The sequence below is a fragment of the Macaca fascicularis genome, chromosome 7 (genome assembly GCF_037993035.2).
Source record: "Macaca fascicularis isolate 582-1 chromosome 7, T2T-MFA8v1.1".
Classification (NCBI taxonomy): Eukaryota; Metazoa; Chordata; class Mammalia; order Primates; family Cercopithecidae; genus Macaca; species Macaca fascicularis.
The window spans coordinates 69363445-69380863 of record NC_088381.1 but is presented as its reverse complement, the minus strand read 5'-3'; the positions used below and the strand labels follow the sequence as shown (position 1 = coordinate 69380863).

Below are 17419 nucleotides of genomic sequence, written 5' to 3'. Positions count from 1 at the left end.
GATTACAGGCATGAGCCATCATGCCCAGCCACTGATTAATATCTTATTTTGTCTCCCTAAAATGTTTAAAACCAAGTTGGAGCCCTACCACCTCAGGCACATGCTCTCAAGATCTACTGATGTTGTCTTGGGTCATTGGTCACTCATATTTGGCTCAGAATAAATCTCTTGAAATATTTTACAGAGTTTGATTCTTCATTGACAATAATTTGACAACTGAACACACGAGGCCTCAGAGAGAACCCAGAACCCTGAAGGAGTTGCCTGAACTTGGAGCTAAGTTACCAACAGGGGTCCTTGAAAGCCCTCCCTGCAGATCACTTGAGCCCAGGAGTTCAAGACCAGCCTTGGCAACATGGGAAAACCTCATCTCTACAAAAATACAAAAATTAGCCTGGCGTGGTGATGGGGGCTTATAGTCCCAGCTCTTCGGAGGTTGGGGCAGGAAGATTGCCTGAGTCCAGGGAAGCCAGGGCTGCAGTGAGCGATGATCAGGCCACTGTCCTCCAGCCTGGGCAACAGAGAGAGACCCTGTCTCATAAACAAATAAATAAATAAATGCCTCACCAACTTTCAGCTTCTCCTCCTAGTAAGTCCTCCTGAGCCCTGGACCTCTCGTTTGGTTGATGGTCCTTGGTTTATTGTGAGCTGTTGCTTTTTTTTTTCTCCTAGGAAGATGTTTAGGATCCTAATTGTAGTTCGGAGGTTCATTCTAAATGTTCTTCTCAATTCCCTTTTTCTAAAGACAAGGAGAACGACCCCCTTGCAGGCACCCCATTTGGTATGTAGTTCGGAAGTACATTCTAAATGATCTTCTCCATGGCTTTTTCTCCCAAATTAAGCTCAGTGGGTTTGTCTGCACTGAGACTTTTTGTTGACGCTAAGTTAAGAGGGATAGAAGGAATTTCCATGGCCCAGCTTTGCAACTGATTTTCTGGAAAGCCCTTCCTGTCATCCTAACCTTCCCTCACCTAACCACAGGCTGCTCCTACTGTGAGGACAAGCACCCACCTTCACTCAATTTGGACTTTTCATCTGTTAAACAGGAAGTGAAACCTACAATGCAGGGTTCCAGGATTCCTTCTCAGAACCAAACCCAATAAAATGTGTAAAGTAGGTCCTTTCCCTGAGGCTGCACCATTCTGGGCTCTCCCAGCCCTTCCTTGTTTTTTTTTTTTTTTTGTTGTTGTTGTTGTTTTCTTTTTTCTTTTTTTTGAAACAGTCTCCCTCTGTCACCCAGGCTGGAGTGCAGTGGCATGATTTCAGCTCACTGCAATCTCTGCCTCCCCGGTTCAAGCGGTTCTCGTGCTTCAGCCTCCTGAGTAGCTAGGATTATAGGCGCCCACCACTACACCAGGCTAATTTTTTTGTATTTTTACTAGATTTAGGGTTTCACCATGTTGACCAGGCTGGTCTCAAACTCCTGACCTCAAGTGACCCGCCTGCCTTGGCCTCCCAAAGTGCCCGGATTACAGGCATGAGCCACTGCACCTGGTGCGTCCTTGGTATTTCTATCAAGTCATTTCCTTTGAACACACCTCCATTTAGCACGTAGCATTTAGCGAAGCATTTGTTAATAGCACTGCATTGGAGTTATTTGGGTTGCACATAACTCGGTGGCAGCGTTTTAGAAAATGCACCCACCGCTGGATTGCATTCCTTAAGAGGAAGGAGTGTCTCCTTTTTTTTTTTTCTCCCACCACAGCACACTCACGGCCTGGTGCTTTGCCCAAATTGCTCCCCACGTGTTGAATGAGAGTCAATGGTATGAATCTTGAATGACCCAGGACCGTGCAAGCAGGAGATGAAGAATTGTGTGTGTGGTAGGTGATGGGGAGGAACAGAGTGGTAAAGCATTACCACAGCTACCAACCATGCCAGAGAAAAGCGGTTTAAGTGGCAGAAAACCTTAACTGGAGTCCCAGCTTCATAGGAGCATCCTCAGTCCCAAGCTGTCTCGATTTATTCATCTGTATAGTAGGGATAAATAGGGACTAACATGGTTAAACAGCTGCCCTCGGCCCTAAGTGAAAATACTTTATAAACCGGCGTGGCAGCTCATGCCTATAATCCCAGCACTTTGGGAGGCCCAGGAGTTCAAAACCAGCCTGGTGCAACATAGACCTCGTCTCCATTAAAAACAAAAGAAGGGCCGGGCGCGGTGTCTCACGCCTCTAATTCCAGCACTTTGGGAGGCCAAGGCGGGTGGGTCACGAGGTCAGGAGCTCAAGACCAGCCCGGCCAAAACAGTGCAACCCCATCTCTACTAAAAACACAAAAGCCGGGAGTGGTGGCGGGCGCCTTGTAATCCCAGCTACTCAAGAGGCTGAGGCAGAGAATTGCTTGAACCCGGGAGGCGGAGGTTGCAGTGAGCCGAGATCGCGCCACTGCACTCTAGCCTGGGCGACAGAGCGAGACTCCGTCTCAAAAAATAAAAAACAAAACAAAACAAAAAACTTTGTAAAGAGCCCTCTCGCTCATTACCACCAGGGCCGCGCAGGGCGAGAGGTCTCCACTTCCCCTGGAAGGCAGGACCCAGAACCCCCCCAGGTGCTCGAGTTGTGGCTGCGGTTCGCGACTCCGCCCCACTTATCCGGCTTGTAGAAAAGTCCCACCTGTCATCAACGATTCGTCTGAAACGAATAGGCGCCTGAGGTATCCTCACATTTTATTGGTTAATGCTGCTGTTTGTCTTCGGGCGGCGGCCTCTGAGAAATGTAGTTCCGGAGAACACGGAGTCTTTCCGCTTTCGCTGCTCAGTGGTTATCCTAATAGCCGTGTTTAGGACCCGGACTCGGGCTTCTAGTGTCGTGTGGGAAGTGTCGTGTGGGAACGTTGCGTGCCCGCGGAGATCATGTCACGGGGGCCGAGTCGTCCGTATTCTTAGGGCCTCGGCGGGCGGGAGTAGCTCTCACCTCGGGCCTGGGCCTCGAGCCAGGGTCCGGCGGCCTCCAGCCCTGGCCCCGAGTCCCCGCAATCTGACCCGGAGGCAGGATACGCCCCTTGTGCTGGTGGCGCCCTATTCCCGCTGCCCGCTGAGCCTGGAGGGACGACGCTGGCCCGTAGCCGCCGAGGCGCCCCTGGCCGCGGGGCCCGCGTTTGCCCGGTAAAGATTGCAGAGAAAGTCGTCCGCGGAGCAGAGTAACCTTCCAGTGTAAGTCACCCAGTCTGCAGTCGAAGGATTGAGCCACTGTTCATTTTCCTGCCTTAAACCAGCTACGTGACCTTGAACAAGTCCCTTGAGGTCTCTAAGCCATGATTGCCTCAGCTCTTAAGGGAGTTCAAGCCAGAGTATCTCTTAACTCTCCAACTCTACCATCCCGTGAGTCTATGTTTATTATCCTTTCTCTTAAAGCTTGCAACCTTAACCAGGGTAAATGTCCCTGTCTGGGCTAGAATTAGGATGCCAGCGCTGAGAAATCCTGAACGGTGCGCCCAAGGCTGAGAATCCAGCCGGAGGCGAGGGTAGTTGAGCGGTTGGAGTATTTGAATCTCTGACATTTAGAGACGGCTCCACCCCGAAGCTGCTCTTCAAGGTGCAACTACCTGTGTGAGTCTGACTGGTACTAGACATTTGCTATGCAACACCCTGTAGTTCTGAAGACCACTGGCTTGGGAGGGTGGGCAGTTTATTGTCGCATATATAATCTCCGTCAGCCCACCCACATTCGTCAGTGGATAATTGGCGTTTTCTCAGCTTTAAATTAATTGCTATGCAAACACAGCTTCAAGCTCCTCTACTTTTCAACCAGATCACTAGCCCTTGACTCCTCTTATCAAACTTGGGGAACTGCCACCCCACCAGTGACTCCACAGGCACCAGGGCATGCAGCAGGGCGGGGACAGGAAGGCTCTCTTCTTCACCTCAAGCCTGCTGGGCTAACACTTGAGATTTTTCCTAGAGTTCACTTTGTAATGTATGTCTCTTGACTCTAGAATTTCAAGAGAAGTTCCATTTAGTGGCTTCCAAGTGGGAGTTCTGAGATGGTTTCCCAGTGAGGTGATAGAAGATGTTTGAGCTTCAGAGTGCAGTTGCAAGGCTCTTCTCTGACCTGAACAATGGCTGTAGCTGTGGACCAACAAATCCAGACTCCTTCAGTACAAGATCTCCAAACAGTTAAACTGGAAGAAGATTCCCACTGGCAGCAGGAAATTTCCCTTCAAGGGAATTACTCTGGACCGGAGACATCCTGCCAGAGCTTTTGGCATTTCCATTACCAAGAAGCATCAGGACCCCGAGAGGCCCTCCTCCAGCTCCGGAAGCTCTGTTGTCAGTGGCTAAGGCTAGAGAAGTGTACAAAAGAGCAGATCCTGGAGTTGCTGGTCCTAGAACAGTTCCTGACTGTCCTTCCCCAGGAGATCCAGATCTGGGTCCCACAGCAGCATCCAGAGAGTGGAGAGGAGGCAGTGGCCCTGGTGAAAGACTTGCAGAAAGAACCTGGAAGACAGAGGCTGGAGGTGAAATATAAAAACATAGTTCTGAGCAGTTAAAATAGAGGTATGTGAGAGGCAGAGCTGCCTTGGGTTGCTAGCAGTGTGGGCGATGTGTAGTACTTCACTATTTGTGTTACACTGGAATTTACTTATTTCGTGGTCATGGTAGCTGCAACTTTCCTTCCAAGTTGAGGCTGACTCTTCAGAGAATGCACAACACTGGCTGCTCTGAGTGTCCGTCCCTGCCATTAAATAAGAAAATTGCTTAAAATGGCATGAGCCTCACTCTGATCAGGGAGGAACACATATGACAGGGGTCTCTTTTTGGAGAACAGCTCTCATTCTGCAGCAGCCAGCTAGAGGCAAGCGGCTTCAGTGGCCTTTATCGACATTATTGAACCTATTGCAAAACACCTGAATTATCCTATGTTTTTTTGCCTAGGGGTTGGCAAGGCAGGTAGGAGCAGTCCCCAGAGAGCTGGGTGGCCAGGATGCGGTGGTCCATGGCTTTATCTCCATAAAGCCTTCCACATGTCTACCCTCTTTACTGCTGTTGCAGGCTTTTGCATAAGACTGGCTTTTTCCTCTGCTTTTTTTTTTTTTTTTTTTTTTTTGGAGATGGAGTCTCACTCTGTCACCCAGGCTGGAGTGCAGTGGTGTGATCTCGGGTCACTGCAACCTCCACCTCCTGGGTTCACACCATTCTCCTGCCACAGCCTCCCAAGTAGTTGGGACTACAGGCGCCCACCACCACTCCCAGCTAATTTTTGTATTTTTGTAGAGACAGGGTTTCACCATATTGGCTAGGCTGGCCTCAAACTCCTGACCTTGTGATCCACCCGCCTTGGCCTCCCAAAGTGTTGGGATTACAGGCATGAGCCACTACGCCCAGCCTTTCCTCTGCTTTTTTATGTTTGGGATGTTTAAGTTTTAGTCCCTACAGAATTTTGACCACTTCCACCCCTTGAGGAGGGACAGGATGTGCTCTCAAAGGAGAAGGAGCCCTCAGGATCAGTACTGAGTTCTCTAAACATCCGTCCGAAGCAAGCACAGACAGAACTGCCTGTTTCAGGCAATAGTGAAGAAGTTCACAGCCAGAACCAGAGGAACAGTTGAAGCACAGCCCCAAAGTAGAACTCCAGCCTGTCCACAAGGGTGGTAAGAAAGTAGCAGTGTTGGCCCACGTGCGCCGCACGCCCTGATCGCAGCGGGGCCATGGTGTGTACGTGCAGAATGCGTGGAGCGAGCTGCGCTTGCTTGCCCTGCACTCCTCCCCAGCCTGGGCCGGACCGCCTGGGACGCTGAGGCGGCCGAGGGGACCGGTCTTGCGCACCCCAGGCCCGGTCTTGCGCACCCCAGGCCCGCGCGCCCAAGTCCAGGTTGCGGTTTGCCGCACAGGCCGCGTTCTCTCAACCCACGGTGGCGATGAGGCGCTGAGGCGGCCGCCGGCGCTGCGCGGGAGCCTAGGACTCGGAAGCGGCTGGGCCGAGGGCGCTGGGTGCCGGCCTCCCTGAGCCAAGGGTAGCAGGTACATGGCGCAGTAACGGCCCCTATCTCTCTCCCCGCTCCCCAGCCTCGGACGAGGCCGTCGGGCCGCCACCTCTTCTGCTCAGCTGCCTTCGCCATGGCCAATGACAGCTGCGGGCCCGCGAGCCGAGTGAGACTGGCAGTACTGCGAGCTGTGGGGGAAGATGGAGAACCTGCTGCTCTACAGCCGCCCTTCCTACTGCTGCAAGGAGCACCAGCCTCAGGACTGGAAGAAGTACAAGTTAGTGTGCCAGGGCAGCGAGGGTGTCCTCGGTCACGGAGGCAAAGCCTAGTTTGCTGACATTGAACCCAACTTTGATAGACTGCTGTTTTTCTGGTCTGACCGTCGCAACCCTCATGAAGTACAACAAGGTACGCAATAACTGGTATTTTGATGCACATGAGAAAGCACGAGCTAAAGTAAAATATCTAACAGGTGAAAAAGGTGTGAGTGTTGAACTCAATAAACCTTCAGATTCAGTCAGTAAAGACGTCTTATAGAGCCTTTGATCCAGCAATATCCCACTTCACCTACAATAATTGTTGACGCTATTTGTTAATTTGTGAATACGAATAAATGGGATAAAGAAAAATAGACAACCAGTTCGCATTTTAATAAGGAAACAAACAACTTTGTGTGTTGCATCAAACAGAAGGTTTTGACTGCTGTGGCTTTGTACTGCATGATCAACTTAGGATCTGTGATTGCTTACAGGAAGAAGATAGGCTACTAATTGAAAATGTTTTTACCTCTGGATATGAAATAAGTGCCCTGCGTACAATTTTTTTCATTCTTATATTTTGCCAGATCTGTTACCTAGCTGAGTTAATTTCATCTCTCCTTTTTTTTATATCAAGTTCGAATTGGGATCATTTTTCTATGATTAGGTATAATTTATCAAAACTGAATTGAGAAAAAAATTACAGTATTCCTCAAAATAACATCGATCTATTTTTGTAAACCTCTTTGTACTATTAAATTTTGCCCTAAAAGACCTCTTAATAATGATTGTTGCCAGTGACTGATTATTAATTTTATTTTACTTAAAATAAGGAGCACTTTAATTACACCTGAAAAATCAGATTGTTTTGTAGTCCTTTCTATCTTACACTAATTTGAACTCTTAAAGATTACTGCTTGTTTTTTTTTTTTTTTTTTGAGACAGAGCCTTGCTCTGTCGCCCAGGCTGGAGTGCAGTGGCGGGATCTCAGCTCACTGCAAGCTCCGCCTCCCCGGTTTACGCCATTCTCCTGCCTCAGCCTCCCGAGTAGCTGGGACTACAGGCGCCCGCCACCTCGCCCGGCTACTTTTTTGTATTTTTTTTTCAGTAGAGACGGGTTTCACCGTGTTAGCCAGGATGGCCTGGATCTCCTGACCTCGTGATCCGCCCGTCTCGGCCTCAAAGTGCTGGGATTACAGGCTTGAGCCACCGGGCTCGGCCTACTGCTTGTTTTGACTTTGTCAGTAATGAAACCCAATTGTAAAACGGTCACCATTTACTACCAATAACTTTTAGTTAATGTCTTACAAGGAAAAAGACACAATAAGAAGAGGTAATTTTTTTTTTTTTTTTTTTTCAGAGTCTTGCTCTGTTACCCAGGCTGGAGTGCAGTGGTGCATTCTTGGCTCACTACAACCCCTGCCTCCCAGGTTCAAGCAATCCTCCCACCTCAGCCTCACAACTAGCTGGGACTGTAGGCACACACCACCATGCCTGGCTAATTTTTGTATTTTTAGTAGAGATTGGGTTTCGCCATGTTGCCTAGGCTGGGGTTTAAGTTAAATTTTTTTAAAAACTAAAGTGACTGGCACTAAGTGAACTTGAGATTATCCTCAGCTTCAGGTTCCTAAGATAAGGGCTTTCTTAAGCTTTCAGATAATGTATCCTCTAGGTGTAGACAATAATGCCCCATTACTAAGTCTTTTCCTTTGCTTCTCCTTAAATTGATTATACTTCCAAATTTGCTGTTATGTTTTTTCCTAATACGGTGATTTATTTGATCTACAGACAAGAACCTCATCTCTACTGAAGAGCATCAAGGGGAGATTATGTACACATTGAAACCGAAGTGTGTTGTTACCAACTTAATGTGCAGTAACTCCTCAGATATCTGTTAAGGCATTTCCCAGATGTGATGCCAGCCTTCTTACCTGTACTGAAAGATGTTTAGCTTAGAAGAAAAAAAAAGTCCAAAATCAGATTAAAAAAAAAAGTAGTAGCAGCGTGGGGAGGAAGGAAGTACCCTTCTGTGGGGAGGGCATAGAAGTACTGAGTGCAGAAAGTGGGGTAGAAGGTACAGCTCCCTTCTACTTGGAAGATTGGTATGTGGAGCTCAGGCTGACTGCATGAATCTCTGAGATCCTAAATGGGCACCTCCAAAGTGAAGAAGGACCTCGGTTGGCATGTTTTGTAAAACAACATAGGGGAGCCTGTGGCACATTTCCTTATGTGAGTCAGAGATTACTGGCCCCAGTAGGTTACAGCTGGAGACAGATTTTAGGTCTGGTTGGTGGGAAGGGCAAAGGGTAGGGTTAAACTAAGGTGCAGTAATCCTTAAAACAGTTCAGTGTCCCCAAACCAATTTAGATGACTCAGGTGTTTATCAAAACGGAAAAACAAGGCCAGTTGTGGTGGCTCGTGCTTGTAATTCCAGTACTTTGGAAGCCGAGGTGGATGGATTGCTTGAGCCCAGGAGTTCGAGATGAACCTGGGCAATATGGTGAAACTCTGTCTGCTCTGAAAATACAAAAAAAAAAAAAAAAAAAAAATTAGCTGGGCATGGTGGCAGGCACCTGTAGTCCCAGCTACTCAGGAAGGCTGAAGTGGGAGGATCACCTGAGCCTAGGAGGTTGAGGCCAAGATCGTGCCACTGCACTCCAGCCTGGGTGACAAAGGGAGGCCCTGTCTCAAAAAAAAACACAAAAAACAAAAAACCTGAAAAACAAAATCATAAAACCCTGACAGTCAGTACCTAGATGGATATGGAGAGGAAGACCTAAAACTTCCATCTTAGAAATGTTTCATTTTGGTTTTTCACCAACCTTCCTTTGATAGGACAAAGCAGATACTAAGAGGAGGAGGAAAGGCTGTTCTGTGTCTGAACCCAGTTGGGCTAGTCCCCAATAGGAGCCGAGAGCCATGTACTCTAATGCCTCCTTTTTCTTCCCCCAGCTGAAGTGTGTTGTTACCACTGATCTTCTGGCTCTGAGAATTCCTGCAGAAAAGAGCAGGGTGGCGAGGAGATAGTGAGCAACTCCCAGGTGAGTCAGCCATTTCTCTTATACAGGTCACCTTTTCTCTCTCTTTTTTTTTAAATAGAAATATAACTCTTGAGGCACAGCTCAGTTTTCTCCTTTTGGGAAAACTATTAAGTCATTTGTCTTTACGGATATTTTTAAATTTTTCTCTATATTTTTAATTATACTTTTAAGTTTTGGGGTACATGTGCAGAACGTGCAGGTTTGTTACGTAGGTATATACGTGTCATGGTGGTTTGCTGCACCCATCAACCCATCGTCTACATTAGGTATTTCTTGTAATGCTTTCCCTCCCCTAGCCCCCAACCCCCTTCAGGTCACCTTTTACTACCAGAGTGGGGCTCCTGCAACCAACTAAAGCCGCTCAGAAATTCCGAAAGAATTTTACCCAGCAGGGAGGCCCAGAAATTTAAAATTTAGGCTCCAAAATTTCATCAGCCTGCAAAAGTTTGCCCAAATCTCCTTACCCATATGAGGCCAGTGCCACGGCTGTGGTAATGAGGGATTACATTAAAATTATTCTTTTCTTTGACCCTGAAATCATCAGATTCTAGTGATGTGCTTGTTTGCCTTAAAGATACTCGTTACTTCATTCTGTGTCGGGATATTGCTCACATGGCATGCAGTATTGTGTAGTGGAGGAAAAAAAACAAAAACCAAAAGCTTCAGAGTCCAACAGCCTCGAGTTGAATTCCCAGGCACACCCTGGACTCGCTCTGTAACTCTGGGCAAGTCTGAGAAGCTTCTGGCTCAGTGTATAGGTGTTTAATAAATGTCAGCTTGTTTCTTTTCTCTCTCTCTTCCTGCCCCCTTTATTGCATTTAAGAGCTAAAATAATCACTGTTTCGTTTCTTCTGTTTTGTCACTTGCCCTGATTGAGGCATTAGAGAGGCATTTTGTTCCGAGGCCATGTGTTTGAGAGGGAGTGTTACGTTTCCTCAGGAGTTAGCCACACCTGGTGATTCGGCTGTATATATCTCCTAGGAGCGTGGAGGGATCCAGAATCTGGACAGAAGAACCACCTAGAAATAACTCAGCAGAATTCTGAAAATGAGGTCACGCTGGGTAAGAATGCCCTTTTTTTTTTTTTTCCATAGTCAAAGTTAGCTATCGAGTTTCTGTACTCCAGACCTTTTTCAGGTTGAATTTTTTTTTCTTTTCCCCTATGTCTGTTCTTATTTATTTTTTTTAAACTTTTATTTCAGTAGTTTTTGGGGAACAAGTGATGTTTGGGTACGTGGAAAAGTTCAATGGTGACTTCTGAGATTTTGGTGCACCCATCACCCAAGGGTAGTCTTTTTTATCCATCAAGTCTGTACCCAATGTGTAGTCTTTTTTTTTTTCTTTTTGTTTGAGACTGAGTCTCACTCTATCACCCAGGCTGGAGTGGAGTGGTACAATCTTGGCTCACTGCAATGTCTGCTTCCCGGGTTCAAGTGATTCTCCTGCTTCAGCCTCCCGAGTAGCTGGGATTACAGAGATGTGCCACCACGCCCAGCTAATTTTTGTATTTTTTTTTAGTAGAGATGGGGTTTCACCATGTTGGTCAGGCTGGTCTTGAACTCCTGATCTGCCTGCCTCAGCTTCTCAAAGTGCGGGGATTACAGGCCTGAGCCACCGCAGGGCCCCAATGTGCAGTCTTTTATCCCTCAGTCTGTACCCAGTGTGTAGTCTTTTATCCCTCACCCCCTTGCTCCCACCCTTTCCCCCTGGGTTGAATGTTTCAAATCTATTTTTTCCTCAAATCTTACTCAAAAGAAAGCCAATACCATAGTCAGTTTCACCAAGGATGAGTTTCTTGACCCAGAAAGGAAAGCTCATTTTAGGGAGATGGTCAGTTTAGGTATGTGTCTGAATTTTATTTAAGATAGGTGAACACAGATACATAGTTGTGCATTTGGGCCTGAATTTTTTTTCTAATTGTTCTTTTCACTGAGCTTTCCCAAGAACCCCCTCAGACTTTAAAAAAAAAAATTACTATCAGCTGGGCCGGTGGTTCATGCCTGTAATCCCAGCACTTTGGGAGGCTGAGGCAGGCAGATCACCTAAGATCAGGAGTTCAAGACCAGCCTGGCCAACATGGTGAAACCCTGTCTCTACTAAAAATACAAAAATTAGCCAGGCATGACATCGTGTACCTGTAATCCCAGCTACTCGAGAGGCTGAGGCTGGAGAATCGCTTGAATCCAGGAGACGGAGGTTGCAGTGAGCCGAGATTGTGCATTGCACCCCAGCTTGGGTGTCACAGCGAGACTCTATCTCAAAAAAAAAAAAAAATTACTCTCTCTTCTCCCTGGCACATAAAATGGTTGGAATTAGATTTACCAAACCATTACATCTCCCTTTTGTGTGCCTGCAAACAGATTTTCCAATCCATAGGCCCAAAATGAACTCCCACATGGAGTAGGAGGAAAACCCACAGAGTCTAGATCTTCACATTCTGGAGAAACCCATCACATCTCCCTTTTGTGTGCCTGCAAACAGATTTTCCAATCCATAGGCCCAAAGTGAACTCCCACATGGAGTAGGAGGAAAACCCGCAGAGTCTAGATCTTCACATTCTGGAGAAAAGGAGAATGTGAAAGACTGCTCAGTGGCTGGGGTGAGAGTCAAGTCTGGCCAGGTGCTAATCTGGAGAAAGCCAAGACCTGGAGCTAGCTGGAGTGGCAGGTCCTGGAGGATGAGAAGGTGGCAAAAGTGCACTGGGGATACAAGGAAACCAAGGTTTTTCTGGGAATTCTAAAAGGCCTGGATCCATGAAAAACTCCGCATCAGCCATTGAAACCACCAGGTGTACCAGATTATGGCTGAGCAGCTACAAGAGCATGGCTTCATGTGAACCCTGGAGCAATGTTGCTATCGGTTCAAAAACCTCCTGACCAACTACTGCAAAGCCAGGAGCACCTACATACCAGGCACCAGTGCCTTCTATGATGAGATGGATGCCCTGATGAGTGCTTGGGCACTTGCTAACACCTTTGATGCCTTAGAGGTGGTAGGAGGCCGTCTTCAGGATTGAGAGGATTCCAAAGGGAACCAGGGCATAGCACTAGAAAATGTGGTGGGATGGTAATGAAGTAGTGGAGTCTCAAGAAGAATCCTGGAGCCTTGGTCCCCAGGCCTTGAGGTAGAATCCCAGTGGCAACTCTCCCCCACAGTGGACCTCAGAGCAGTGGGAGCACTGCAGTCCTGTGGGAAGCATTCAGGCTCAGAATCAGATGTGATTATTGTCCTGGCTCTGCTATGACTAATTTAGGTCTGGAATGGCCTCATTTGGGGAAAAATTGGTGGCAACTTTAAGGGAATACTGTTTCTATCCTGTCCTCAAATATTGCTTGACTCAACCCTATACTGAACCAGTAGTCCAGGGTGGCTCACAAAGACCACTTTGAGGCTCTTGCTCTGCCTATAGCCAAGGAGTCTCCCTTCTTGCCTTTAGTAACAACATTACAGGAACAGAGGAGAGAAAGGTAGGAGTTAAAAGTTCCAGTCATTTGTTTCCATCTAAAGTGCCCTATAAGCCAGGCATGGTGGCGCATGCCTGTAGTCCCAGCTGCTCGGGAGGCTGGGGCAGGAGAATCACTTGAGCCCGGGAGTTGGAGGCTGCAGTGAGCTGTGATCATGCCACTGCATTCCAGCCTGGGCAACAGAGTGAGACCCAGACTCAGTTGAAAAATAATAATGTTATTATTAAAATAATTTAAAATAAAGTGTTCCATAGATGTGAACACTGCATAGATTATATACAACAGTCTGCCATTTAAAAGGCTTGTTGTTCTTGGGCAACCTCGTTAAACACCCTTAGCCTCCATTTTCTCATCTGGACAGTGGACATATGATGGTTTCTACCTCCTTGGGCTATTATGAGGATCCTGACACAGTATTAGCACTCGGCAAATGTTAGTTTTCATTATTATCATTATAATTATGATGATGTCCCCTCCTGCTTTTCCTTGAACAGGACTTACAGTTCCCCAGCCAGATGGGGTCACAAGGCTGCAGAAAAGTGAAGAGCTTTGGAATGAAGTTCTCCAGGACTTCAAGGAGATTCAGAAAACATCCAGTGCAGGTGGGAAATGAGTAGGAGCTAGCATTCCACCAACAAAGTCAGCCCTGGGATTCTAAACTCGGACAAGCCAGCACTGGGCAAGGGCTGAGAGGGGAACCAGGTGCTCAGTGCTCCCAGTTTACTATTCTGTGGTGTGGAAAGCACAGGAGTAGGGAAAAGAACAGAGAAGCAGGTGGCACCCAGGAAAGCCTGTTCCCCTAAGTTTGAACTTTAGTTACCTTGAAAAAAGGTATAACTGAATTGTGAGTGTTTATGATTTTATCTTTAAATTTCTGTTTCTTTTTTTTTTTTGAGACGGAGTCCCAGGCTGGAGTGCAGTGGCACAATCTTGGTTCACTGCAGCCTTTACCTCCCAGGTTCAAGCAATTCTCCTGCCTCACCCTCCCGAGTAGCGGGGATTATAGGCGCGCCACCACCATGCCTGTCTAATTTTTGTATTTTTAGTAGAGACAGGGTTTCACCATGTTGGCCAGGCTGGTCTTGCACTACTAACCTCAGGGTGATCCACCCGCCTTGGCCCCCACAAAGTGCTGGGATTACAGGTCTGAGCCACTGTGCCTGATCTATCTTTAAATTTCTATTTGAATTTATTTAGGTTTTTTTAATAAAAATCTTTTTCTTTTTCTTTTCTGTTTTTTTAGAGACAGGGGCTCACCATGTTGCCCAGGCTGATCTCGAACTCCTCCTGGACTCAAGCCATCCTCCCACCGCAGCCTCCCAAAGTACTGGGATTACAGACATGAACCACCATGCTTGACCTGAATTTTAACTACAATTAATTATCACTTAGCCTGGTTAATAGAAAAAATAAACATGGAAAACCCCAAATTAAAACTAGAGTCAACCTTAGATTATTAGAGGGATGAATTTCTCATCCTTAAGATGACCTTCCCCTCCCTGGTGGGGCTGTCATTTTGTTGGAATTTAAGGGATCTGATAAATCTGGGTACTTTGAATGTGGGAAAGGCTTCAGTGATCATTCTAACCTTACAGCACACTAGAGAATCCACATTGGGAAGAAGCCCTACAAATGTGGAGAGTGCTGGAAGAGCTTTACCCAGAGCTCAAGCCTCATTACACACCAGAGAATCCATACAGAAGAGAAACCTCGTAAGTGTAGTGAGTGTGGAAAAAGTTTCATCAGTAGCTCACACCTCAGTGTACACTGGCGAATGCACACTGGTGAGAAACCCTTCCAGTGCCCAGAGTGTGCAAAAAAGTTCAGAAAGAGCTCCACCCCCACCAGCCATCAAAGGATCCACACAGGAGAGAAACCCTATCTGGAATGTGGGAAAGGTTTCAGTGACCACTCAAACCTCATTACCCACCTATGAATTCACACTGGAGACCCTGTAAATGCGGGGAATGTGGGAAAAGCTTTAATCAGAGCTCAAGTCTCATTATACAGCAGCAAATTCACACAGGAGAAAACCCCTGGCTGGGCGCGGTGGCTCACACCTGTAATCCCAGCACTTCGGGAGGCCAAGGTGGGTGAACTGCAAGGTCAGGAGATTAACACCATTCTGACCAACATGGTGAAACCCCGTCTCTACCAAAAATACAAAAATTAGCCGGACATGGTGGTGTGTGCCTGTAATTACAGCTACTTGGGAGGCTGAGGCAGGAGAATTGCTTGAACCAGGAAGTCGTAGGTTACAGTGAGCCGAGATCGTACCACTGCATCCCAACCTGGTGACAGAGCAAGACTCCATCTCAAGAAAGAAAAGAAAAGAAAAAAGCCCCTATGAATGTAGTGAATGTGGGAGGTGATTCAACAATAGTTCACATTTTAGTGCACATCAGAGAACCCACATGGGAGACTCTAAATGTTCCCTAAATGTAGAAGAAATGTTTTTAAAGCATTGAGGCTGAAAACAGTAGGAAATCTATCCCAAGAAAGGGTTTGTCTTGCCCTTGATTCTCTACCACATCACTCACATGAGATAAAGAGAAAATTAAGATTTCAGTCTGACAGACTTTTCTCTCTCTCACTAAACACTCACTTGGCTTATGAAATAGCAGTCAGGGTTTTCTTATTTGTGCTGTTGAGACAAGTCAGTTTCCAGAGTCTTCAGAGACTACTTCTGAATTTGATTATGTCACCATCTCAGTGAGTCTTCACTGTGATTCTGTGCCTTAACTTTCAGTTTGGCAATGGGGTGAGATTCTTGTCTCTGAGACCCTCCCTCAAGGACAGAGGCGGCTCTGCACTACTGCACTGATGATGTTAATGATGGTTGGGTCAGCTGTGGGCTGTTCTAAGCACCTGGCAGCTAGACATGGGTTTATTAACTAAAGGAAATCGTAAAGGTCTATTGTTCTCTGAGAGGACTGGGGCTCAGAACATGTCTACATTTCCCCAAATGCCTTTTCTTAGGATTGACTTGGCATCAATTGAGAGGAAAGCATTCTATATACTTAATCCTTTGGAGGAAGGGAAAGGAGAATAATAGTTCCAACACTAGAGGTTGGCTTTTTAACCATAACTTACTCCTCCTCTCAATGTATTGGGTTGAACCTTACAAGATTGCTGTTTTGGTCTACAAAACCAGCAATTTTACAATTCAATCTAAGTAGAATTTGTGTGGCAGGATTGCTTTAAATGCGCAACAGCGCTTGCAGTAGAGCCTTACAGCTCATACTGTATCCTAAAAATGTGAGACTGGGTCTAGAAGGTTGTGAGCCAGAATAATGAAGTACAAAAAGCCTTTTCTGTATATGTCCAGAGCAGTAACTAGGAACCGTGGCATTAAGAAGTGTCCTAGTTGGAGAGCTTACCTCTCTATCACCTTCTTCAAGCGCACTAGTTCCTGTCTATGCTCAGGTGTCCTCAGGGCTGGGGTCTCCAGATCCTGGGGAAGAGTCTACGTGTAGGCCAACAGGTTCCTGTGGATTTGAGCCTCTCTCTAAGAGCCGAACAGAGACCCTGGAAGGACTCATGTACAGAACAAATGGGATTTAGAAATAAATGGAATACAGTTTCTACCTCTGAAAATGGTTCTTTTTGTGTGTTTAAACTTTTTTCCCACAACTTTCTAGAATTGCAAAACAAAGCACAATTTACACATACTATGAGTATACCAATTAGATTCATGAAATAATCTGATTAAGTCATGAGTCGTGTTTTTGGAAAAGAGCTTACTCAAATATCTGTCAAAAGTCACTGATGGGCTGTGGCATGACATTCTTTTTTTCTTTAAGAATTACCTTTGACCGGGCACGGTGGCTCACACCTGTTATCCTAGCACTTTGGGAGGCCAAGGTGGGTGGATTGCCTGAGCTCAAGAGTTTGAGACCAGCCTGGGCAACACGGTGAAACCCTGTCTCTACTAAAATACAAAAGAAATTAGCTGGGTGTGGCAGCATGCACCTGTAGTCCCAGCTATTTGGGAGGCTAAGGCAGGAGAATTGCTTGAACCCAGGAGGTGGAGGTTGCAGTGAGCCGAGATCACGCCACTGCACGCAAGCCTGGGCGACAGAGCAAGACTCCATTTCTACAAAAATAATAATAATAATAATAATTCAGCCACCTTAGGAAGCCTCTCATTTATGTATTTCTAGCATGTAGTTAGTGTTGCACATGGGAAGGGCTTAATAGATGCTGACAGAGTGAACAACTTATTTAACCTTATCACCTATTGTGTGTGTGTGTATGTGACAGGGTCTCACTCTGTTGCCCAGGCTGGAATACAGTGGCATGGTCACAGCTCACTGAAAACTCCACCTGCCAGGCTCAGGCAATCCTCCCACCTCAGCCTCTTGAGTAGTTGGGACTACAGGCTCACACCACCACACCCAGCTAATTTTTCTATTTTTAGTAGAGACAGGGTTTCACCATGTTACTCAGTCTGGTCTCGAACTCTTGGACTCAAGTAATCCACCTTTCTTGGCTGCCTACATTGCTGGGATTACAGGCATGAGCCACCATGCCCAGCCAATTTTTTTTTTTTTTTAAGGGACAGGATCTTGCTATGTTGCCCAGGCTGGTCTACTCCTCAGCTCAAGCAATCTGCCCACCTCAGCCTCCAAAAGTGCTGGGATTACAGGTATGAGCCACCATGTCCAGCACACTTTAATATTCACTATGGGCCCTCAAAAGGAAATGTTTGTGGGGCCACCAAAAGCAAATG

At 46.7% G+C, this 17419-nt stretch overlaps 1 protein-coding gene across 12 annotated transcripts in view; it reads left to right on the top strand.

Annotated features, from left to right (window-relative positions):
• The window catches only part of ZSCAN2 (zinc finger and SCAN domain containing 2), a 61191-nt gene that overhangs the window by 33095 nt on the left and 10677 nt on the right, over positions 1-17419 (top strand). Inside the window, exons 1-7 of one of the 12 annotated variants that reach the window (XR_012415315.1) lie at positions 2746-3154; positions 3937-4498; positions 6048-6333; positions 9135-9223; positions 10205-10285; positions 13182-13289; positions 13931-16284. Coding sequence is in view for 1 of the 12 variants with exons in the window: in XM_073996597.1 (XP_073852698.1) it covers positions 185-213 (29 nt within the window). In the remaining 11 variants the exon portion in view is untranslated. Of the gene's footprint in view, positions 1-184; positions 403-2745; positions 3323-3936; positions 4499-6007; positions 6334-9134; positions 9224-10162; positions 10286-13181; positions 13290-13930; positions 16285-17419 lie in introns of those variants that run through there. The other 11 variants (XR_012415316.1, XR_012415314.1, XR_012415317.1 and 8 more) reach the window with 11 other exon arrangements.